We start from the raw sequence: 26,497 nt of genomic DNA, 5'->3' as shown, positions 1-26,497 counted from the left end.
GTACAACACTGAGACGTCGCTGAAAACTTATCTCGAAGCAAGGGTGTGCATCTGTCATTATTGATGGGACAGAGAATAGGGTATGTATGGCTTGGTTCTGAACGCTAATTAGCCATTCTGAAAAAAGAAACACAAATGTAGGGAGCTTCTTCCCCCAAAGGCCCAGTATTGGGAGTAGTAATTCATCTCCACTCCATTCACTGAAAATCTGTATAACGCGGACGGCAGCAGCTGGGCATCATGGCGAGTGTTCTCTGGGTGAACAACACGCTTACTCAGGGAGTGTGCGTGGACTCTGGGGCGGTAGCCTCCGACTGTTCTGGTGGCAGCTTTGCTCGCCGGGACGGTGAGATGGTCTGGAGCGATGAGCTATCGGGCGGCATGTGTTCATTTTCAGAAAGATTGAACATACAAGTAATTGGTTGACTTAAGAAGCAAAGTACCAAGTTCTTCAATCTCAAGATCAGACCACATATCCAACTTGTCACTTAAAATGTTAGATCCAAATAGGCGTAGGTTAGAGTTATATGGATATAGCACATTAATTAAAACAAGGAACATAGAATCATGACAAGGATGAAAAGCGACACATCCAAAGTTATGTTTGGCACTGAGGTGGATTAACCTAATAATGCTTTAGTTTTCCAACCAACTCTTGCTTATTTTTTCGTTTGGCTAAAACCATATTTTTTTTGCTTTTGGTACCATTTTCTGATAGCAGGTTACAAGATACATTGAGTGTAACAACCGCAAAGCATAGACGGACAAACTTACTTATTGTAAACAAATGACACATACAACAAAACATGAAGAAGTGACCGGTCATATTTCCAACCATTTGGTTTGATCACTGATATGCAGTGTACCTTGTCAGCACCAACATGAGTGGAGTCTTCTTTCGAATGGTCAGAGCCCCTTCCTCCTCCATGCTTAGATCCTCAATATTCATTCCAGGTGGAAGCTCCCAGTTGAAGCAGTACAATATGTTGGCCAGGATGAATTCCACGTTGGCCACACCCATGTCCATTCCTGGGCAGATGCGCCGTCCCGAGCCAAACGGCAATAGCTCGAAATGTGCCCCATTGAAGTCTATATCCGTGTCCTCAAAACGTTCAGGGTAAAACTCCTCCGGATCCTTCCAGACATTGGGATCCCTGGCAATAGCCCATGCATTTACAATAACCCTTGTCTTGGCTGGGATGTCGTATCCTGCAATCTGAATCTTCCGTAAGGTCTCCCTTGGAACCAGCAAAGCCGCCGGGATACGTAGCCGTAGGGTCTCCTTGACAACCATTCTTAAGTAGGTTAGCTTGGACATGTCTTCGCTTTGCACTCTCTCTTTCCTCCCTACCGCAGTTCTGATTTCTTCTTGTACCTTCTTGAGCACCCTTGGGTGCCGAATTAGCTCCGCCATTGCCCAGTTTATTGTTATTGCACTAGTATCATTGCCAGCGACGAAAGTGTCCTGAAACATATGAATTCACACGAGAAAGGTATATTTGAGTACTAGTTGCACAAGAAGATGAACCAAATAATATTTTTTCCTTCCCAAAAAGAGTTGTAGATTATTAATATTACCATGAGGATAGCCTTGACATGGTCCTTAGTGATCTTATTGCGCTTCTTCCAGAGGTCGATAAGCTCTTCCACGAGTGCTGATCTGCAATTGTCGTCAAGTTTTTTCCTGGTGGGGTCTTCATTCGCGTAATGCTCGATGACCTGTTCAAAGAATCCATCGAGCTTCTTAAAGATCCTCTGTCGGCGGGCCTTGATGCCCGTAACATGGTCAAAGAGGCTGCCAGCAGCGTTGGCGAAGAAGTCCTCGGCAGAGAAGCTACTCAGCATGTCCACGCCCTCGTTCATCATGGGGACCAACTGTCCCTTGAACTGCTCTGCCGCGTGGTTTCCCCCAAAAGCAAATGAGCCAAAAATCCCGTCCACCGTGGCGGAGATGTGGTCCGCAACCGGCACCGGTTTTGGCCCAATACTGGTGAGGTTCTTCACCAGCTTTTCCGCCTAATCATTGACAAGTAGAATAATCCAATGCCTCAATGTATGGAAAAGAATGTGTTTTGCAACCACCAACTTAGTAGGGTCTAACTCTTGTATGTTTTTCACTTACTCTAAGTTGTATATGTGCAAACTGGTCAGTTGTACATTTTGTTTCAGATATTCAATCAGTTGCACAAAAAATAGACTGTATGCAATGCAACTACAAAGTATGGGAGTGCAGAAAAAATACTATGTGCCCTCTCTCTTCGTGACAAAAACTCCAATTCTAAGTAACTAATACTATAGCTATTATAGCTAACTAACCGTCAGATGTGAATTAAACATGAGATTAGTTATCACAGTTTGAAAATCTATACGGTCTCTCTCAAATGAACCCAGGGTGTATGGTTGTGCAAAAGGAAAAAAAACGAATCCTGCGCGGGTTGAGGACTACGTATTATACTACAAGTAGTATGTAAGCCCAAAAAAAAGTAGTAAATAAAATGAAGCACGTACGCACCTGGGCATCGCGAGCATAACAAGCAGCCTGCACGTGGCGGCGGCTGAGCAGCTCGAGGATGAAGAGCTTGCGCATCTCGCGGACGTAGTCGCCATAGGGGGAGAAGATGACGTCCTTGTAGCCGTAGGACAGCAGCCGCGGCCCGGCCGAGGGGGACCGGCCGCAGCAGTCTGCGTCGTGAGTCTTGAGAGCCTCGCGTGCGGCCTCCGGTGAGGACAGCACCACCGTCGGAACCGTGCCCAGCCGCATCATCATCACCGGCCCGTGCCGCCTTGCGAGCGTCAGCAGGCTCCGGTGGGGCAGCGGGCCGATCTGATGCAGGTTGCCGACGATGGGCAGCTTCCAGGGCCCTGGTGGCAGCCTAGTGCCGCTGGAACTGTTCCGGCTCCTGTGCAGGAGGAGGAGGGAGACGAGTGGGAGAATGACTAGCACAAGCTGCCATTGTTGGGGTAGGAGTTCTAGAAGCTGAGAAGCCCCCATTGTTCTTGCGTGATGTGCTGCTTTGGCTGAGGCCTGGGGGGGTTTAAATAGAGCTTAGTCTGACAAAAACAATTCAATCGGTTGCAATGGGTGGGCGGAAGTAGAAGCAGATTTTCCTACGGAAGTGGAGCGTTTTCCTTGCCAACAAACCTGTAGTTTGATGGTTAAAGGGACCGTGGATGTGCGTTCAGTGGGAAGAGACGTTCTCCTTGACGATGAGGTGACTACGGTGACTTCATAAATTGCTCAGTCTTCCGGTGGTGCTCATAAGGATAGTGTGTGCGTGTCTGCATTCATAGGGGTGAATGTATGCACGTATATATGAGAGCTTGCGTCTGTACTGTATTAAAAAAATGATTTTCCCTTTGAAAGCGACCAGATATCTGAAAGTAATACATCTTAGATGTGTCTAATATATGGCGCCCTGGGCCGCCTTTCCAGTTAAAAAAAGTAATACATCTTATATCAAGCGTTGGCTATGACGATCGAATCGCAAATCTGAGCCATTATACCTTAGACCCATCAGAATTTTTTCCGATAAAGAGCATTTCATTGAATTGAAATATCGAGGTGATACAATCGTACCTACCAGTTGAACTGGTTATGTTTTTTCTATTAATTTGAGAATTCTAGGAAGTCTCTAGCTAGTATAGTAAAGTAATACCGTAGAAGATTCGACCGCACGGCCATGTAGAATGGATAGTTGCCCAATTTTGCTATGCTTTTCATATTGCTCCTTCCGCTTCCGTAAGAAAAGTTGTCGATTTCAAAATCAAGGGTCTCCGGAGTTAAACTTTTACTATTAATTTCTATTGTAACCTAATTATCGAATCAACATGATGATATATTTTGAGCTTGGCTTGAACCTCAAACGGGACGACCTCGAGCTTGGACTCGAGCCCGCGAGCCTAATGGTATTATTATGGGAATAGTTAGTCCTACCCAGGAGTCCCACCTAATTATATGTGGCGTCTATGGGGAAAATTGTCAAAGTCAAGTCCAACAAAAGTCCAAGCAACAAGTCATAGTCAACAAGTCAACGAGAAGAAGCTCAAAGGAAAAATCAAATGATGATGGCCCAAGAGAAACAAGCCCATTAGGTGGAGGGATGAGTGGAATCATCCACCCTGGACCATGCACCATCCCCCTTCCTAGTCCACCATGAAGCCTATATAACACCCCCGACAACAACAAAAACACACATAGGGCATGTTACCTTTCACTCTCACTTGAATAGAACTCAAGGGGAGAGACACTCCATAGAGCCTTTTACGGCTTGGAGTTTTTGGATAAATCCAGGGGACATCAAAAGGCTCGGATAATGTCAAGGGAAGGGGAGGTTCGAGGTAGCTTTATCTTCGATCCAAGCCACTAGTCGACCACTTCTCTCACCGAAGGGAGGGGAGTCTCGAGGTGTCCTTATCTTTGATCCAAGCCGCTAGTAGAGACGCTTCCTTCGTCGCCTCTCCTAACATAGGTTCAAGTCATGCTCCAACGAGGTGACTATCGACAAATATACCCATATTCATATGAATATGATGTAAGTACGAGACATGAAGACCAATGGAAAACGTATCCGTGTACAAGACCGAACATGCTCCAGAACTTTCTATATCCTGGCTTACGGGATAAGGAAACATGGAGCCGATTTGGAAGAGCAAATGAAGAAGTCCGGGTTCGTCTGGGTTAACAAGAGTTCTTTCCCTTAGTTGTGGAGGAGTTGGCGAACCAACCTGTGGTTGGATGGTTAGAAGGACAGTGGTATTCTCAGCCCACGCCCACCAGAGTTCAAGTCCTAAACTTGACACTGGTGCTCGCATTTTCCTGGATTTATTTCAGGCCTACCGGTGATGTGCATTCAGTTGGCTTAGACGTTTCCGTCGATTACGAAAGCGTTTGTGGCGACTTCGTCAATGTCAAAATGATGTGCCGGCTCAGTCTCTCGGAGGTGCCCATAGAAGTAGGGTGTGTGTGCGTGCGTCGTTAGATGAGTGTATGTACGTATGTATGAATGTCTGCCTCTATACTGTGCTAAAAAATGAGTTGTGGACATGGTTTTGGTAACTGAGCGAAATTCCGAGCTTCCGCGCGGTTACTGCATTTACCGACCCGCCACGAGAAACACTCATATCGAGCAAAAAATCTCGAATAATTTGAAAATTTTGAATTGAAACTCTCACTGTATAGTTAAATACAGGCCATCTCTTTCCTGCCAACGGAACTTGTTGTGGGCTAGTGGTAAAGCGAACCATCCATCTGCTGGGAGACGCGGATTCGACTCCTGGCTCTCACGTTTTTACTTTTTATATCTCATCTAGATGAGTTCTAGGTACTCCCTTTTTGAGTTTGCAAAACTGAAAAAATGTTGCCAATTTATTGGAGCGACCATTGCTCGAACTCACGACGAGCGAGCAAGTGCAGCTGCTGTCGAATAGCCACAAGGCCAGGGTAACGTAGCTGATAATAAGGAGTTAAATAACTTTATATATCGATTTAAAAAAAATTGAATTCAAAATCTGTTTATAAATTCCGTCCGAATTTTTTTCGGAATTTCAGGGTTACCGTGGTAACCGCAAATTCCGGTGCCCCTCGAGAAAAAAAATGTCCACTTAAGATCCAAAACCTTGGTTGTGGAGGAGTTGGAGTCTGCCTCGGTTTTCGCTCGACTTGGAGGCTAAGACAGGACGTGTGCAGCTTTTTCTGTCTTTCCCTTCTTTTATTCACTGAAACAGAAAGGGAAACTGATCGTGTCGATCTTAGTGCGTGATCCGAACATACCGCGCCATCCCACAGTATCGGAGTCATGCGATCGTGCAGCGGTCATGGCTAGACCTAGTCGCACGGCCATCACACAGAATCGTGGGCTCGTGCCTTATCTAAACAAACATGCGAAGAAATAAGAAAATAGCTGAGAACTATCTAGCAACTCCAAGGTTAACTGACAACACCGCTGACGTGCCGAATGGAACTACAGTAGGATCAACGATGTTCTTCCCGTACTATAAGAGAAAGGGCAATTTGATTCTGATTCTTCGCTTTTTTAACGCACGTATCACACGAGCTATGGATGTCAATTAGCGAACAGTATGCCCGTGTAATCAATCAATGGTCAGAGTGTGCGGCTAGCTCGCTGTTTGAGCGTTGGTAACTCGTCAACATCTCCAGGACACTCAAGGAAATAGGTACCGAGACTAATAACTATAAACGAGGCACTCGTGCGTCATGTGCGTCCCCTTGCCTTCCCACACAACCAACCCTGCCAACGCCGGCCGTCCTTGCCGGTCTCTGTCCCGACAACCGGAAGCCAGAGCCTCCGGATCTAGCCCTCCGACGACCGCTGTAGGCCGCACCCCTGTGGATCAAAGCTTCCCCGCTCGTCCCCGTCTCGGCTGCCGCTCCCCACCTCTCCCGTCCCTCGTCATCGATAACGCCTGCCCACTCATCGTCGTCATAGCGGTCCCTCTCCGTTTGTGAAAATCCCAGTTAAACAGTCTATTAACTAAGAATCAGCAAATTATAATGATCTCAACATTTTAGGGGCATTTCAGACCTTTCACCGGCTCACAGCCGCTCCTACAGCCACGTTGTCAAACAACGAAGCTACATCACAGCCGCTTCCTCAGGACAGCAGCTTTGCCACCATAGCAAGTCTACAGCCACTTGGGCCAAATCCGCCGCGCAAACAAACAAGGCCATTAGCTAGTACTGTTGTTGAGATATTGCACAAACTAAGATTTGTTATGTTTTTTGTTGTTATAGTTTGCTATTTCGTGTTGGTACGAGAACAAGAATAGTATGGAGAACAAGAATTGTATGGATCAACACAACAACACAAAAAGTATTTACATTTAAATCAACACAACAACCAATTTAGTTTTTAGAACTTAAAAAGTATTTCAGACATTTTCTTAACCTATAACCACACAGCAGCCAAGTTGACAAACAATATTTCTCACCACGACAACTTTGACAGCCAACCCAATAGCAGTTTTGACAACACAGCCAGAACAAACATAAGTGACCTTAGTTATTTTCATTTTCTAGGAGTATATACTAATCTTTCGTAGCCGATAAACCATATGTGGGTTGTGTTGATTATATAAAAAGAAAACTAAGCTATGTCCATTCTAGAACTTGTAGGTCGGAATGATCGACGATGTTCTTCCCGTACTATAAGAGAGAGGGCAACTATATTCTGGTTATTTGCATTTTAACGCACGTATCACACGAGCTATGGATGTCAATTAGCAAACAGTATGCCTGTGTAATCAATCAATGGTCAGAGTGTGCGGCTAGCTCGCTGTTTGAGCGTTGGTAACTCGTCAACATCTCCAGGACACTCATGGAAACGAGGCACTCGTGCGTCATGTGCTATCTGCAGCTAGTGTGTTGTGTGTGGATGAGAGAGGCTCCCAACAGTGAACGTACGTGTCAACAGACCCGGACTCGGTGCAAGATTCCAAAGCAAGGCTAAAGGCTAGCAGCATGCAGCACTGTTGCAACGGAGCGACACAGTCACACCGCATAATCGATGAGTGCTGTGGTTTTCAGTTTTGTTTCATACTGCCTGGTACTTTCGCCCTGTTAACACCAGCATGCAACAGCTCGCGCAACTAATATATACGGCATATTTTTTTATTTTTACTTTATATTATTTTTTGCTTTTCCACAAAATAAATATGCCTTATCTAAAAAAACATACCTGATGGTATATCGATTGCACCCCTTACGAACATGGCTGTCGCCGTGTCACGGAGGGGGGAAACGGTCGACATAGAGGGAATCTGGTTAGTGGGGGGATTCGGGGTGTAGCTATGCCACCGAAACATCGCACGGGTCCCAATGCATATGTGAAAGTGTTCACGCATGCATAGACGCCCGTCTTGGGGCTCCGCGGTGTGGCCCCCCACCACGCAAGGCAGTGCCGCCGTCACTTGGAGGGGGCCACACCCCGGAGATGCATGCCGCCTCTTCGGACATGCCACCACACCACCCCACATGTATGAGGACCCGGTGCGACGCTCCGGTGGCATTGCTACCCCCCAGGGTCCCCGTCCCGCCTAACCCTGTAGCGTTTGACCACGAGATCTAGCCCTTTGACTTTACACAGATGGGCTTTGACCAGTGGACCTCTCCACCCGGTTGTGTTAGGTCAGCCCATAGGAACACTTTGGAGCAACATCCGGGCCAAACCAACAGCAAGATCCCCTCTGTGTAGACCCGACGCGTCCATTTCCCCCTCCAGGAGCCGGCAGCGGCGTCGTCCGTGAGGGAGGCCACACCCCGGAGATGCGTGCCACCTCTTCGGACATGCCACCACACCACCCCACATGTATGAGGGCCCGGTGTGACGCTCCGGTGGCATTGCTACCCCCAGGGTCCCCGTCCCGCCTAACCCTGCAGGGTTTGACCACGAGATCTAGCCCTTTGACTTTACACAGACGGGCTTTGACCAGTGGACCTCTCCACCCGGTTGTGTTAGATCAGCCCATAGGAACACTTTGGAGCAACATCCGGGCCAAACCCACAGCAAGATCCCCTCTGTGTAGACCCGACACGTCCGTTTCCCCCTCCAGGAGCCGCCGGCGGCGTCGTCCGTGAGGGGGCCACGCCCCGGAGATGCGTGCCACCTCTTCGGACATGCCACCACACCACCCCGCATGTATGAGGGCCCGGTTCGATGCTCCGGTGGCATTGCTACACCCCAGGGCCCCCGTCCCGCCTAACCCTCTAGCGTTTGACCACGAGATCTAGCCCTTTGACTTTTCACGGACGGGCTTTGACCAGTGGACCTATGCACCCGGTTGTGTTAGGTTAGCCCATAGAAACACTTTGGAGAAACACCGAGCCAAACCCACAGCAAGATCCCCTCTGTAATGACCCGACGCGTCCGTTTCCCCCCTCCAGGAGCCGCCGGCGGCGCCGTCCGTGAGGGGGGCCACACCCCGGAGACGCGTGCCGCCTCTTCAGACATGCCACCACACCACCCCGCATGTATGAGGGCCCGATGCGACGCTCTGGTAGCATTGCTACGCCCCCTCAGGTCCCCCGTCCCGCCTAACCATGTAGCTTTTGACCACGAGATCTAGCCCTTTGACTTTACACGGACGGGCTTTGACCAATGGACCTCTCCACCCGGTTGTGTTAGGTCAACCCATAGGAACACTTTGGAGCAACATCCGGGCCAAACCCACAGCAAGATCCCCTCCGTGTAGACCCGACGCGTCCGTTTTCCCCCTCCAGGAGCCGGCGGCGCCGCCGTCCGTTAGGGGAGCTGTCGGTGTCAAAACCGGCAGATCTCTGGTAGGGGGTCCCAAACTGTGCGTCTAAGGTGGATGGTAACAGGAGGCAAGGGACACAATGTTTACCCAGGTTCGGGCCCTCTCGATGGAGGTAATACCCTACTCCTGCTTGATTGATCTTGATGATATGAGTAATACAAGAGTTGATCTACCACGAGATCGTAGAGGCTAAACCCTAGAAGCTAGCCTATGGTATGATTGTTGTTGTCCTACAGACTAAACCCTCCGGTTTATATAGACACCGGAGGGTGCTAGGGTTACACAGAGTCGGTTACAATGGGAGGAGATCTACATATCCGTATCGGCAAGCTTGCCTTCCACGCCAAGAGAGTCCCATCCGGACACGAGACGAAGTCTTCAATCTTGTATCTTCATAGTCCAACAGTCCGGCCAAAGGATATAATCCGGCTGTCCGGATACCCCCTAATCCGGGACTCCCTCAGTAGCCCCTGAACCAAGCTTCAATGACGACGAGTCTGGCGCGCAGATTGTCTTCGGCATTGCAAGGCGGGTTCCTCCTCTGAATACTCCCATAGAAGATCCTGAACACAAGAATAGTGTCCGTCTCTGCAAAACAAGTTCCACATACCACCGTAGAGAGAATAATATTTCCACCAATCTAATCTGCCGACACACTTGATGACATCATACCATGGCACAGTTATTATCGAACCGTGTTTTTCAACCAGCCTTGGCGCATATAGCGAGGCGGTTTCCTTGGCACTGTTGGGGAACGTAGTAATTTCATAAATTTCCTATGCACACACAAGATCATGGTGATGCATAGCAACGAGAGGGGAGAGTGTTGTCTACGTACCCTCGTAGACCGAAGCGGAAGCGTTGACGCAACGTAGAGGAAGTAGTCATACATCTTCCCGCTTCAACCGATCCAAGCACCGTTACTCCGGCACATCCGAGTTCTTGGCACACGTTCAGCTCGATGACGCTCCCCGGGCTCCGATCTAGCAAAGCTTCGGGGAGGAGTTCCGTCAGCACGACGGCGTGGTGACGATCTTGATGTTCAACCGTCGCAGGGCTTCGCCTAAGCACCGCTACAATATGACCGAGGTGGAATATAGTGGAGGGGGGCACCGCACATGGCTAAGGAATGATCACGAAGATCAACTTGTGTGTCCTAGGGTGCCCTCTGCCCCCGTATATAAAGGAGCCAAGGGGAGGGGGCGGCCGGCTAAGGAGGGGTGCGCCAGGGGGGAGTCCTACTCCCACCGGGAGTAGGACTCCCTTCTTTCCTAGTTGGAGAAGGAGAAGGGGGAAAAAGGAGGAAGAGGGAAAGGAAAGGGGGGGCGCCGCCCCCCTTCCCTTGTCCTATTCGGACTAGGAAGGGGAGGGGCGTGCGGCCACCTCCTGCCTCCTTCTCTCTTCTCCCTTAAGGCCCATGAAGGCCCAATAACCACTGACGTGCCGAATGGAAGTACAGTAGGATCAACGATGTTCTTCCCGTACTATAAGAGAAAGGGCAATTTGATTCTGATTCTTCGCTTTTTTAACGCACGTATCACACGAGCTATGGATGTCAATTAGCGAACAGTATGCCCGTGTAATCAATCAATGGTCAGAGTGTGCGGCTAGCTCGCTGTTTGAGCGTTGGTAACTCGTCAACATCTCCAGGACACTCAAGGAAATAGGTACCGAGACTAATAACTATAAACGAGGCACTCGTGCGTCATGTGCGTCCCCTTGCCTTCCCACACAACCAACCCTGCCAACGCCGTCCGTCCTTGCCGGTCTCTGTCCCGACAACCGGAAGCCAGAGCCTCCGGATCTAGCCCTCCGACGACCGCTGTAGGCCGCACCCCTGTGGATCAAAGCTTCCCCGCTCGTCCCCGTCTCGGCTGCCGCTCCCCACCTCTCCCGTCCCTCGTCATCGATAACGCCTGCCCACTCATCGTCGTCACAGCGGTCCCTCTCCGTTTGTGAAAATCCGAGTTAAACAGTCTATTAACTAAGAATCAGCAAATTATAATGATCTCAACATTTTAGGGGCATTTCAGACCTTTCACCGGCTCACAGCCGCTCCTACAGCCACGTTGTCAAACAACGAAGCTACATCACAGCCGCTTCCTCAGGACAGCAGCTTTGCCACCATAGCAAGTCTACAGCCACTTGGGCCAAATCCGCCGCGCAAACAAACAAGGCCATTAGCTAGTACTGTTGTTGAGATATTGCACAAACTAAGATTTGTTATGTTTTTTGTTGTTATAGTTTGCTATTTCGTGTTGGTACGAGAACAAGAATAGTATGGAGAACAAGAATTGTATGGATCAACACAACAACACAAAAAGTATTTACATTTAAATCAATACAACAACCAATTTAGTTTTTAGAACTTAAAAAGTATTTCAGACATTTTCTTAACCTATAACCACACAGCAGCCAAGTTGACAAACAATATTTCTCACCACGACAACTTTGACAGCCAACCCAATAGCAGTTTTGACAACACAGCCAGAACAAACATAAGTGACCTTAGTTATTTTCATTTTCTAGGAGTATATACTAATCTTTCGTAGCCGATAAACCATATGTGGGTTGTGTTGATTATATAAAAAGAAAACTAAGCTATGTCCATTCTAGAACTTGTAGGTCGGAATGATCGACGATGTTCTTCCCGTACTATAAGAGAGAGGGCAACTATATTCTGGTTATTTGCATTTTAACGCACGTATCACACGAGCTATGGATGTCAATTAGCAAACAGTATGCCTGTGTAATCAATCAATGGTCAGAGTGTGCGGCTAGCTCGCTGTTTGAGCGTTGGTAACTCGTCAACATCTCCAGGACACTCATGGAAACGAGGCACTCGTGCGTCATGTGCTATCTGCAGCTAGTGTGTTGTGTGTGGATGAGAGAGGCTCCCAACAGTGAACGTACGTGTCAACAGACCCGGACTCGGTGCAAGATTCCAAAGCAAGGCTAAAGGCTAGCAGCATGCAGCACTGTTGCAACGGAGCGACACAGTCACACCGCATAATCGATGAGTGCTGTGGTTTTCAGTTTTGTTTCATACTGCCTGGTACTTTCGCCCTGTTAACACCAGCATGCAACAGCTCGCGCAACTAATATATACGGCATATTTTTTTATTTTTACTTTATATTATTTTTTGCTTTTCCACAAAATAAATATGCCTTATCTAAAAAAACATACCTGATGGTATATCGATTGCACCCCTTACGAACATGGCTGTCGCCGTGTCACGGAGGGGGGAAACGGTCGACATAGAGGGAATCTGGTTAGTGGGGGGATTCGGGGTGTAGCTATGCCACCGAAACATCGCACGGGTCCCAACGCATATGTGAAAGTGTTCACGCATGCATAGACGCCCGTCTTGGGGCTCCGCGGTGTGGCCCCCCACCACGCAAGGCAGTGCCGCCGTCACTTGGAGGGGGCCACACCCCGGAGATGCATGCCGCCTCTTCGGACATGCCACCACACCACCCCACATGTATGAGGACCCGGTGCGACGCTCCGGTGGCATTGCTACCCCCCAGGGTCCCCGTCCCGCCTAACCCTGTAGCGTTTGACCACGAGATCTAGCCCTTTGACTTTACACAGATGGGCTTTGACCAGTGGACCTCTCCACCCGGTTGTGTTAGGTCAGCCCATAGGAACACTTTGGAGCAACATCCGGGCCAAACCAACAGCAAGATCCCCTCTGTGTAGACCCGACGCGTCCATTTCCCCCTCCAGGAGCCGGCAGCGGCGTCGTCCGTGAGGGAGGCCACACCCCGGAGATGCGTGCCACCTCTTCGGACATGCCACCACACCACCCCACATGTATGAGGGCCCGGTGCGACGCTCCGGTGGCATTGCTACCCCCAGGGTCCCCGTCCCGCCTAACCCTGCAGGGTTTGACCACGAGATCTAGCCCTTTGACTTTACACAGACGGGCTTTGACCAGTGGACCTCTCCACCCGGTTGTGTTAGATCAGCCCATAGGAACACTTTGGAGCAACATCCGGGCCAAACCCACAGCAAGATCCCCTCTGTGTAGACCCGACACGTCCGTTTCCCCCTCCAGGAGCCGCCGGCGGCGTCGTCCGTGAGGGGGGCCACACCCCGGAGATGCGTGCCACCTCTTCGGACATGCCACCACACCACCCCGCATGTATGAGGGCCCGGTTCGATGCTCCGGTGGCATTGCTACACCCCAGGGCCCCCGTCCCGCCTAACCCTCTAGCGTTTGACCACGAGATCTAGCCCTTTGACTTTTCACGGACGGGCTTTGACCAGTGGACCTATGCACCCGGTTGTGTTAGGTTAGCCCATAGAAACACTTTGGAGAAACACCGAGCCAAACCCACAGCAAGATCCCCTCTGTAATGACCCGACGTGTCCGTTTCCCCCCTCCAGGAGCCGCCGGCGGCGCCGTCCGTGAGGGGGGCCACACCCCGGAGACGCGTGCCGCCTCTTCAGACATGCCACCACACCACCCCGCATGTATGAGGGCCCGATGCGACGCTCTGGTAGCATTGCTACGCCCCCCTCAGGTCCCCCGTCCCGCCTAACCATGTAGCTTTTGACCACGAGATCTAGCCCTTTGACTTTACACGGACGGGCTTTGACCAATGGACCTCTCCACCCGGTTGTGTTAGGTCAACCCATAGGAACACTTTGGAGCAACATCCGGGCCAAACCCACAGCAAGATCCCCTCCGTGTAGACCCGACGCGTCCGTTTTCCCCCTCCAGGAGCCGGCGGCGCCGCCGTCCGTTAGGGGAGCTGTCGGTGTCAAAACCGGCAGATCTCTGGTAGGGGGTCCCAAACTGTGCGTCTAAGGTGGATGGTAACAGGAGGCAAGGGACACAATGTTTACCCAGGTTCGGGCCCTCTCGATGGAGGTAATACCCTACTCCTGCTTGATTGATCTTGATGATATGAGTAATACAAGAGTTGATCTACCACGAGATCGTAGAGGCTAAACCCTAGAAGCTAGCCTATGGTATGATTGTTGTTGTCCTACAGACTAAACCCTCCGGTTTATATAGACACCGGAGGGTGCTAGGGTTACACAGAGTCGGTTACAATGGGAGGAGATCTACATATCCGTATCGGCAAGCTTGCCTTCCACGCCAAGAGAGTCCCATCCGGACACGAGACGAAGTCTTCAATCTTGTATCTTCATAGTCCAACAGTCCGGCCAAAGGATATAATCCGGCTGTCCGGATACCCCCTAATCCGGGACTCCCTCAGTAGCCCCTGAACCAAGCTTCAATGACGACGAGTCTGGCGCGCAGATTGTCTTCGGCATTGCAAGGCGGGTTCCTCCTCTGAATACTCCCATAGAAGATCCTGAACACAAGAATAGTGTCCGTCTCTGCAAAACAAGTTCCACATACCACCGTAGAGAGAATAATATTTCCACCAATCTAATCTGCCGACACACTTGATGACATCATACCATGGCACAGTTATTATCGAACCGTGTTTTTCAACCAGCCTTGGCACATATAGCGAGGCGGTTTCCTTGGCACTGTTGGGGAACGTAGTAATTTCATAAATTTCCTATGCACACACAAGATCATGGTGATGCATAGCAACGAGAGGGGAGAGTGTTGTCTACGTACCCTCGTAGACCGAAGCGGAAGCGTTGACGCAACGTAGAGGAAGTAGTCATACATCTTCCCGCTTCAACCGATCCAAGCACCGTTACTTCCGGCACATCCGAGTTCTTGGCACACGTTCAGCTCGATGACGCTCCCCGGGCTCCGATCTAGCAAAGCTTCGGGGAGGAGTTCCGTCAGCACGACGGCGTGGTGACGATCTTGATGTTCAACCGTCGCAGGGCTTCGCCTAAGCACCGCTACAATATGACCGAGGTGGAATATAGTGGAGGGGGGCACCGCACATGGCTAAGGAATGATCACGAAGATCAACTTGTGTGTCCTAGGGTGCCCTCTGCCCCCGTATATAAAGGAGCCAAGGGGAGGGGGCGGCCGGCTAAGGAGGGGTGCGCCAGGGGGAGTCCTACTCCCACCGGGAGTAGGACTCCCTTCTTTCCTAGTTGGAGAAGGAGAAGGGGGAAAAAGGAGGAAGAGGGAAAGGAAAGGGGGGGCGCCGCCCCCCTTCCCTTGTCCTATTCGGACTAGGAAGGGGAGGGGCGTGCGGCCACCTCCTGCCTCCTTCTCTCTTCTCCCTTAAGGCCCATGAAGGCCCAATAACCACTGACGTGCCGAATGGAAGTACAGTAGGATCAACGATGTTCTTCCCGTACTATAAGAGAAAGGGCAATTTGATTCTGATTCTTCGCTTTTTTAACGCACGTATCACACGAGCTATGGATGTCAATTAGCGAACAGTATGCCCGTGTAATCAATCAATGGTCAGAGTGTGCGGCTAGCTCGCTGTTTGAGCGTTGGTAACTCGTCAACATCTCCAGGACACTCAAGGAAATAGGTACCGAGACTAATAACTATAAACGAGGCACTCGTGCGTCATGTGCGTCCCCTTGCCTTCCCACACAACCAACCCTGCCAACGCCGGCCGTCCTTGCCGGTCTCTGTCCCGACAACCGGAAGCCAGAGCCTCCGGATCTAGCCCTCCGACGACCGCTGTAGGCCGCACCCCTGTGGATCAAAGCTTCCCCGCTCGTCCCCGTCTCGGCTGCCGCTCCCCACCTCTCCCGTCCCTCGTCATCGATAACGCCTGCCCACTCATCGTCGTCACAGCAGTCCCTCTCCGTTTGTGAAAATCCCAGTTAAACAGTCTATTAACTAAGAATCAGCAAATTATAATGATCTCAACATTTTAGGGGCATTTCAGACCTTTCACCGGCTCACAGCCGCTCCTACAGCCACGTTGTCAAACAACGAAGCTACATCACAGCCGCTTCCTCAGGACAGCAGCTTTGCCACCATAGCAAGTCTACAGCCACTTGGGCCAAATCCGCCGCGCAAACAAACAAGGCCATTAGCTAGTACTGTTGTTGAGATATTGCACAAACTAAGATTTGTTATGTTTTTTGTTGTTATAGTTTGCTATTTCGTGTTGGTACGAGAACAAGAATAGTATGGAGAACAAGAATTGTATGGATCAACACAACAACACAAAAAGTATTTACATTTAAATCAACACAACAACCAATTTAGTTTTTAGAACTTAAAAAGTATTTCAGACATTTTCTTAACCTATAACCACACAGCAGCCAAGTTGACAAACAATATTTCTCACCACGACAACTTTGACAGCCAACCCAATAGCAGTTTTGACAACACAGCCAGAACAAACATAAGTGACCTTAGTTATTTTCATTTTCTAGGAGTATATACTAATCTTTCGTAGCCGATAAACCATATGTGGGTTGTGTTGATTATATAAAAAGAAAACTAAGCTATGTCCATTCTAGAACTTGTAGGTCGGAATGATCGACGATGTTCTTCCCGTACTATAAGAGAGAGGGCAACTATATTCTGGTTATTTGCATTTTAACGCACGTATCACACGAGCTATGGATGTCAATTAGCAAACAGTATGCCTGTGTAATCAATCAATGGTCAGAGTGTGCGGCTAGCTCGCTGTTTGAGCGTTGGTAACTCGTCAACATCTCCAGGACACTCATGGAAACGAGGCACTCGTGCGTCATGTGCTATCTGCAGCTAGTGTGTTGTGTGTGGATGAGAGAGGCTCCCAACAGTGAACGTACGTGTCAACAGACCCGGACTCGGTGCAAGATTCCAAAGCAAGGCTAAAGGCTAGCAGCATGCAGCACTGTTGCAACGGAGCGACACAGTCACACCGCATAATCGATGAGTGCTGTGGTTTTCAGTTTTGTTTCATACTGCCTGGTACTTTCGCCCTGTTAACACCAGCATGCAACAGCTCGCGCAACTAATATATACGGCATATTTTTTTATTTTTACTTTATATTATTTTTTGCTTTTCCACAAAATAAATATGCCTTATCTAAAAAAACATACCTGATGGTATATCGATTGCACCCCTTACGAACATGGCTGTCGCCGTGTCACGGAGGGGGGAAACGGTCGACATAGAGGGAATCTGGTTAGTGGGGGGATTCGGGGTGTAGCTATGCCACCGAAACATCGCACGGGTCCCAACGCATATGTGAAAGTGTTCACGCATGCATAGACGCCCGTCTTGGGGCTCCGCGGTGTGGCCCCCCACCACGCAAGGCAGTGCCGCCGTCACTTGGAGGGGGCCACACCCCGGAGATGCATGCCGCCTCTTCGGACATGCCACCACACCACCCCACATGTATGAGGACCCGGTGCGACGCTCCGGTGGCATTGCTACCCCCCAGGGTCCCCGTCCCGCCTAACCCTGTAGCGTTTGACCACGAGATCTAGCCCTTTGACTTTACACAGATGGGCTTTGACCAGTGGACCTCTCCACCCGGTTGTGTTAGGTCAGCCCATAGGAACACTTTGGAGCAACATCCGGGCCAAACCAACAGCAAGATCCCCTCTGTGTAGACCCGACGCGTCCATTTCCCCCTCCAGGAGCCGGCAGCGGCGTCGTCCGTGAGGGAGGCCACACCCCGGAGATGCGTGCCACCTCTTCGGACATGCCACCACACCACCCCACATGTATGAGGGCCCGGTGCGACGCTCCGATGGCATTGCTACCCCCAGGGTCCCCGTCCCGCCTAACCCTGCAGCGTTTGACCACGAGATCTAGCCCTTTGACTTTACACAGACGGGCTTTGACCAGTGGACCTCTCCACCCGGTTGTGTTAGATCAGCCCATAGGAACACTTTGGAGCAACATCCGGGCCAAACCCACAGCAAGATCCCCTCTGTGTAGACCCGACACGTCCGTTTCCCCCTCCAGGAGCCGCCGGCGGCGTCGTCCGTGAGGGGGGCCACACCCCGGAGATGCGTGCCACCTCTTCGGACATGCCACCACACCACCCCGCATGTATGAGGGCCCGGTTCGATGCTCCGGTGGCATTGCTACACCCCAGGGCCCCCGTCCCGCCTAACCCTCTAGCGTTTGACCACGAGATCTAGCCCTTTGACTTTTCACGGACGGGCTTTGACCAGTGGACCTATGCACCCGGTTGTGTTAGGTTAGCCCATAGAAACACTTTGGAGCAACACCGAGCCAAACCCACAGCAAGATCCCCTCTGTAATGACCCGACGCGTCCGTTTCCCCCCTCCAGGAGCCGCCGCCGGCGCCGTCCGTGAGGTGGGCCACACCCCGGAGACGCGTGCCGCCTCTTCAGACATGCCACCACACCACCCCGCATGTATGAGGGCCCGATGCGACGCTCTGGTAGCATTGCTACGCCCCCCTCAGGTCCCCCGTCCCGCCTAACCATGTAGCTTTTGACCACGAGATCTAGCCCTTTGACTTTACACGGACGGGCTTTGACCAATGGACCTCTCCACCCGGTTGTGTTAGGTCAACCCATAGGAACACTTTGGAGCAACATCCGGGCCAAACCCACAGCAAGATCCCCTCCGTGTAGACCCGACGCGTCCGTTTTCCCCCTCCAGGAGCCGGCGGCGCCGCCGTCCGTTAGGGGAGCTGTCGGTGTCAAAACCGGCAGATCTCTGGTAGGGGGTCCCAAACTGTCCGTCTAAGGTGGATGGTAACAGGAGGCAAGGGACATAATGTTTACCCAGGTTCGGGCCCTCTCGATGGAGGTAATACCCTACTCCTGCTTGATTGATCTTGATGATATGAGTAATACAAGAGTTGATCTACCACGAGATCGTAGAGGCTAAACCCTAGAAGCTAGCCTATGGTATGATTGTTGTTGTCCTACAGACTAAACCCTCCGGTTTATATAGACACCGGAGGGTGCTAGGGTTACACAGAGTCGGTTACAATGGGAGGAGATCTACATATCCGTATCGGCAAGCTTGCCTTCCACGCCAAGAGAGTCCCATCCGGACACGAGACGAAGTCTTCAATCTTGTATCTTCATAGTCCAACAGTCCGGCCAAAGGATATAATCCAGCTTTCCGGATACCCCCTAATCCGGGACTCCCTCAGTAGCCCCTGAACCAAGCTTCAATGACGACGAGTCTGGCGCGCAGATTGTCTTCGGCATTGCAAGGCGGGTTCCTCCTCTGAATACTCCCATAGAAGATCCTGAACACAAGAATAGTGTCCGGCTCTGCAAAACAAGTTCCACATACCACCGTAGAGAGAATAATATTTCCACCAATCTAATCTGCCGACACACTTGATGACATCATACCATGGCACAGTTATTATCGAACCGTGTTTTTCAACCAGCCTTGGCGCATATAGCGAGGCGGTTTCCTTGGCACTGTTGGGGAACGTAGTAATTTCATAAATTTCCTATGCACACACAAGATCATGGTGATGCATAGCAACGAGAGGGGAGAGTGTTGTCTACGTACCCTCGTAGACCGAAGCGGAAGCGTTGACGCAACGTAGAGGAAGTAGTCATACATCTTCCCGCTTCAACCGATCCAAGCACCGTTACTCCGGCACCTCCGAGTTCTTGGCACACGTTCAGCTCGATGACGCTCCCCGGGCTCCGATCTAGCAAAGCTTCGGGGAGGAGTTCCGTCAGCACGACGGCGTGGTGACGATCTTGATGTTCAACCGTCGCAGGGCTTCGCCTAAGCACCGCTACAATATGACCGAGGTGGAATATAGTGGAGGGGGGCACCGCACATGGCTAAGGAACGATCACGAAGATCAACTTGTGTGTCCTAGGGTGCCCTCTGCCCCCGTATATAAAGGAGCCAAGGGGAGGGGGCGGCCGGCTAAGGAGGGGTGCGCCAGGGGGGAGTCCTACTCCCACCGGGAGTAGGACTCCCTTCTTTCCTAGTTGGAGAAGGAGAAGGGGGAAAAGGAGGAAGAGGGAAAGGAAAGGGGGGGCGCCGCCCCCCCTTCCCTTGTCCTATTCGGACTAGGAAGGGGAGGGGCGTGCGTCCACCTCCTGCCTCCTTCTCTCTTCTCCCTTAAGGCCCATGAAGGCCCAATAACCGCTGACGTGCCGAATGGAAGTACAGTAGGATCAACGATGTTCTTCCCGTACTATAAGAGAAAGGGCAATTTGATTCTGATTCTTCGCTTTTTTAACGCACGTATCACACGAGCTATGGATGTCAATTAGCGAACAGTATGCCCGTGTAATCAATCAATGGTCAGAGTGTGCGGCTAGCTCGCTGTTTGAGCGTTGGTAACTCGTCAACATCTCCAGGACACTCAAGGAAATAGGTACCGAGACTAATAACTATAAACGAGGCACTCGTGCGTCATGTGCGTCCCCTTGCCTTCCCACACAACCAACCCTGCCAACGCCGGCCGTCCTTGCCGGTCTCTGTCCCGACAACCGGAAGCCAGAGCCTCCGGATCTAGCCCTCCGACGACCGCTGTAGGCCGCACCCCTGTGGATCAAAGCTTCCCCGCTCGTCCCCGTCTCGGCTGCCGCTCCCCACCTCTCCCGTCCCTCGTCATCGATAACGCCTGCCCACTCATCGTCGTCACAGCGGTCCCTCTCCGTTTGTGAAAATCCCAGTTAAACAGTCTATTAACTAAGAATCAGCAAATTATAATGATCTCAACATTTTAGGGGCATTTCAGACCTTTCACCGGCTCACAGCCGCTCCTACAGCCACGTTGTCAAACAACGAAGCTACATCACAGCCGCTTCCTCAGGACAGCAGCTTTGCCACCATAGCAAGTCTACAGCCACTTGGGCCAAATCCGCCGCGCAAACAAACAAGGCCATTAGCTAGTACTGTTGTTGAGATATTGCACAAACTAAGATTTGTTATGTTTTGTTGTTGTTATAGTTTGCTATTTCGTGTTGGTACGAGAACAAGAATAGTATGGAGAACAAGAATTGTATGGATCAACACAACAACATAAAAAGTATTTACATTTAAATCAACACAACAACCAATTTAGTTTTTAGAACTTAAAAAGTATTTCAGACATTTTCTTAACCTATAACCACACAGCAGCCAAGTTGACAAACAATATTTCTCACCACGACAACTTTGACAGCCAACCCAATAGCAGTTTTGACAACACAGCCAGAACAAACATAAGTGACCTTAGTTATTTTCATTTTCTAGGAGTATATACTAATCTTTCGTAGCCGATAAACCATATGTGGGTTGTGTTGATTATATAAAAAGAAAACTAAGCTATGTCCATTCTAGAACTTGTAGGTCGGAATGATCGACGATGTTCTTCCCGTACTATAAGAGAGAGGGCAACTATATTCTGGTTATTTGCATTTTAACGCACGTATCACACGAGCTATGGATGTCAATTAGCAAACAGTATGCCTGTGTAATCAATCAATGGTCAGAGTGTGCGGCTAGCTCGCTGTTTGAGCGTTGGTAACTCGTCAACATCTCCAGGACACTCATGGAAACGAGGCACTCGTGCGTCATGTGCTATCTGCAGCTAGTGTGTTGTGTGTGGATGAGAGAGGCTCCCAACAGTGAACGTACGTGTCAACAGACCCGGACTCGGTGCAAGATTCCAAAGCAAGGCTAAAGGCTAGCAGCATGCAGCACTGTTGCAACGGAGCGACACAGTCACACCGCATAATCGATGAGTGCTGTGGTTTTCAGTTTTGTTTCATACTGCCTGGTACTTTCGCCCTGTTAACACCAGCATGCAACAGCTCGCGCAACTAATATATACGGCATATTTTTTTATTTTTACTTTATATTATTTTTTGCTTTTCCACAAAATAAATATGCCTTATCTAAAAAAACATACCTGATGGTATATCGATTGCACCCCTTACGAACATGGCTGTCGCCGTGTCACGGAGGGGGGAAACGGTCGACATAGAGGGAATCTGGTTAGTGGGGGGATTCGGGGTGTAGCTATGCCACCGAAACATCGCACGGGTCCCAACGCATATGTGAAAGTGTTCACGCATGCATAGACGCCCGTCTTGGGGCTCCGCGGTGTGGCCCCCCACCACGCAAGGCAGTGCCGCCGTCACTTGGAGGGGGCCACACCCCGGAGATGCATGCCGCTCTTCGGTCATGCCACCACACCACCCCACATGTATGAGGACCCGGTGCGACGCTCCGGTGGCATTGCTACCCCCCAGGGTCCCCGTCCCGCCTAACCCTGTAGCGTTTGACCACGAGATCTAGCCCTTTGACTTTACACAGATGGGCTTTGACCAGTGGACCTCTCCACCCGGTTGTGTTAGGTCAGCCCATAGGAACACTTTGGAGCAACATCCGGGCCAAACCAACAGCAAGATCCCCTCTGTGTAGACCCGACGCGTCCATTTCCCCCTCCAGGAGCCGGCAGCGGCGTCGTCCGTGAGGGAGGCCACACCCCGGAGATGCGTGCCACCTCTTCGGACATGCCACCACACCACCCCACATGTATGAGGGCCCGGTGCGACGCTCCGGTGGCATTGCTACCCCCAGGGTCCCCGTCCCGCCTAACCCTGCAGCGTTTGACCACGAGATCTAGCCCTTTGACTTTACACAGACGGGCTTTGACCAGTGGACCTCTCCACCCGGTTGTGTTAGATCAGCCCATAGGAACACTTTGGAGCAACATCCGGGCCAAACCCACAGCAAGATCCCCTCTGTGTAGACCCGACACGTCCGTTTCCCCCCTCCAGGAGCCGCCGGCGGCGTCGTCCGTGAGGGGGGCCACACCCCGGAGATGCGTGCCACCTCTTCGGACATGCCACCACACCACCCCGCATGTATGAGGGCCCGGTTCGATGCTCCGGTGGCATTGCTACAACCCCAGGGCCCCCGTCCCGCCTAACCCTCTAGCGTTTGACCACGAGATCTAGCCCTTTGACTTTTCACGGACGGGCTTTGACCAGTGGACCTATGCACCCGGTTGTGTTAGGTTAGCCCATAGAAACACTTTGGAGCAACACCGAGCCAAACCCACAGCAAGATCCCCTCTGTAATGACCCGACGCGTCCGTTTCCCCCCTCCAGGAGCCGCCGGCGGCGCCGTCCGTGAGGGGGGCCACACCCCGGAGACGCGTGTCGCCTCTTCAGACATGCCACCACACCACCCCGCATGTATGAGGGCCCGATGCGATGCTCTGGTAGCATTGCTACGCCCCCCTCAGGTCCCCCGTCCCGCCTAACCATGTAGCTTTTGACCACGAGATCTAGCCCTTTGACTTTACATGGACGGGCTTTGACCAATGGACCTCTCCACCCGGTTGTGTTAGGTCAACCCATAGGAACACTTTGGAGCAACATCCGGGCCAAACCCACAGCAAGATCCCCTCCGTGTAGACCCGACGCGTCCGTTTTCCCCCTCCAGGAGCCGGCGGCGCCGCCGTCCGTTAGGGGAGCTGTGGGTGTCAAAACCGGCAGATCTCTGGTAGGGGGTCCCAAACTGTGCGTCTAAGGTGGATGGTAACAGGAGGCAAGGGACACAATGTTTACCCAGGTTCGGGCCCTCTCGATGGAGGTAATACCCTACTCCTGCTTGATTGATCTTGATGATATGAGTAATACAAGAGTTGATCTACCACGAGATCGTAGAGGCTAAACCCTAGAAGCTAGCCTATGGTATGATTGTTGTTGTCCTACAGACTAAACCCTCCGGTTTAAATAGACACCGGAGGGTGCTAGGGTTACACAGAGTCGGTTACAATGGGAGGAGATCTACATATCCGTATCGGCAAGCTTGCCTTCCACGCCAAGAGAGTCCCATCCGGACACGAGACGAAGTCTTCAATCTTGTATCTTCATAGTCCAACAGTCCGGCCAAAGGATATAATCCGGCTGTCCGGATACCCCCTAATCCAGGACTCCCTCGGTAGCCCCTGAACCAAGCTTCAATGACGACGAGTCTGGCGCGCAGATTGTCTTCGGCATTGCAAGGCGGGTTCCTCCTCTGAATACTCCCATAGAAGATCCTGAACACAAGAATAGTGTCCGGCTCTGCAAAACAAGTTACACATACCACCGTAGAGAGAATAATATTTCCACCAATCTAATCTGCCGACACACTTGATGACATCATACCATGGCACAGTTATTATCGAACCGTGTTTTTCAACCAGCCTTGGCGCATATAGCGAGGCGGTTTACTTGGCACTGTTGGGGAACGTAGTAATTTCATAAATTTCCTATGCACACGCAAGATCATGGTGATGCATAGCAACGAGAGGGGAGAGTGCTGTCTACGTACCCTCGTAGACCGAAGTGGAAGCGTTGACGCAACGTAGAGGAAGTAGTCATACATCTTCCCGCTTCAACCGATCCAAGCACCGTTACTCCGGCACCTCCGAGTTCTTGGCACACGTTCAGCTCGATGACGCTCCCCGGGCTCCAATCTACCAAAGCTTCGGGGAGGAGTTCCGTCAGCACGACGGCGTGGTGACGATCTTGATGTTCAACCATCGCAGGGCTTCGCCTAAGCACCGCTACAATATGACCGAGGTGGAATATAGTGGAGGGGGGCACCGCACATGACTAAGGAACGATCACGAAGATCAACTTGTGTGTCCTAGGGTGCCCTCTGCCCCCGTATATAAAGGAGCCAAGGGGAGGGGGCGGCCGGCTAAGGAGGGGTGCGCCAGGGGGGAGTCCTACTCCCACCGGGAGTAGGACTCCCTTCTTTCCTAGTTGGAGAAGGAGAAGGGGGAAAAAGGAGGAAGAGGGAAAGGAAAGGGGGGGCGCCGCCCCCCTTCCCTTGTCCTATTCGGACTAGGAAGGGGAGGGGCGTGCGGCCACCTCCTGCCTCCTTCTCTCTTCTCCCTTAAGGCCCATGAAGGCCCAATAACCGCTGACGTGCCAAATGGAAGTACAGTAGGATCAACGATTTTCTTCCCGTACTATAAGAGAAAGCGCAATTTGATTCTGATTCTTCGCTTTTTTAACTCACGTATCACACGAGCTATGGATGTCAATTAGCGAACAGTATGCCCGTGTAATCAATCAATGGTCAGAGTGTGCGGCTAGCTCGCTGTTTGAGCGTTGGTAACTTGTCAACATCTCCAGGACACTCAAGGAAATAGGTACCGAGACTAATAACTATAAACGAGGCACTCGTGCGTCATGTGCGTCCCCTTGCCTTCCCACACAACCAACCCTGCCAACGCCGGCCGTCCTTGCCGGTCTCTGTCCCGACAACCGGAAGCCAGAGCCTCCGGATCTAGCCCTCCGACGACCGCTGTAGGCCGCACCCCTGTGGATCAAAGCTTCCCCGCTCGTCCCCGTCTCGGCTGCCGCTCCCCACCTCTCCCGTCCCTCGTCATCGATAACGCCTGCCCACTCATCGTCGTCATAGCGGTCCCTCTCCGTTTGTGAAAATCCCAGTTAAACAGTCTATTAACTAAGAATCAGCAAATTATAATGATCTCAACATTTTAGGGGCATTTCAGACCTTTCACCGGCTCACAGCCGCTCCTACAGCCACGTTGTCAAACAACGAAGCTACATCACAGCCGCTTCCTTAGGACAGCAGCTTTGCCACCATAGCAAGTCTACAACCACTTGGGCCAAATCCGCCGCGCAAACAAACAAGGCCATTAGCTAGTACTGTTGTTGAGATATTGCACAAACTAAGATTTGTTATGTTTTTTGTTGTTATAGTTTGCTATTTCGTGTTGGTACAAGAACAAGAATAGTATGGAGAACAAGAATTGTATGGATCAACACAACAACATAAAAAGTATTTACATTTAAATCAACACAACAACCAATTTAGTTTTTAGAACTTAAAAAGTATTTCAGACATTTTCTTAACCTATAACCACACAGCAGCCAAGTTGACAAACAATATATCTCACCACGACAACTTTGACAGCCAACCCAATAGCAGTTTTGACAACACAGCCAGAACAAACATAAGTGACCTTAGTTATTTTCATTTTCTAGGAGTATATACTAATCTTTCGTAGCCGATAAACCATATGTGGGTTGTGTTGATTATATAAAAAGAAAACTAAGCTATGTCCATTCTAGAACTTGTAGGTCGGAATGATCGACGATGTTCTTCCCGTACTATAAGAGAGAGGGCAACTATATTCTGGTTATTTGCATTTTAACGCACGTATCACACGAGCTATGGATGTCAATTAGCAAACAGTATGCCTGTGTAATCAATCAATGGTCAGAGTGTGCGGCTAGCTCGCTGTTTGAGCGTTGGTAACTCGTCAACATCTCCAGGACACTCATGGAAACGAGGCACTCGTGCGTCATGTGCTATCTGCAGCTAGTGTGTTGTGTGTGGATGAGAGAGGCTCCCAACAGTGAACGTACGTGTC

The 26,497-nt window shown here is 50.8% G+C and overlaps 1 protein-coding gene across 1 annotated transcript; it reads right to left on the bottom strand.

The window, feature by feature from the left end:
* Positions 1 to 759: 759 nt before the first annotated feature.
* Positions 760 to 2,996, bottom strand: LOC123184245 (4-hydroxyphenylacetaldehyde oxime monooxygenase). Its single transcript, XM_044596394.1, has 3 exons — positions 2,513 to 2,996; positions 1,579 to 2,016; positions 760 to 1,465 (listed from the first exon to the last, which is right to left on the bottom strand). The coding sequence occupies exons 1-3, from the start codon at positions 2,990 to 2,992 to the stop codon at positions 848 to 850; spliced, it is 1,536 nt and encodes a 511-aa protein (XP_044452329.1). The 5' UTR covers positions 2,993 to 2,996; the 3' UTR covers positions 760 to 847.
* Positions 2,997 to 26,497: the final 23,501 nt, after the last annotated feature.

The sequence above is a fragment of the Triticum aestivum genome, chromosome 2A (genome assembly GCF_018294505.1).
Source record: "Triticum aestivum cultivar Chinese Spring chromosome 2A, IWGSC CS RefSeq v2.1, whole genome shotgun sequence".
NCBI classification, from domain to species: domain Eukaryota; kingdom Viridiplantae; phylum Streptophyta; class Magnoliopsida; order Poales; family Poaceae; genus Triticum; species Triticum aestivum.
This window is presented reverse-complemented; position numbering and strand designations above follow the sequence as displayed.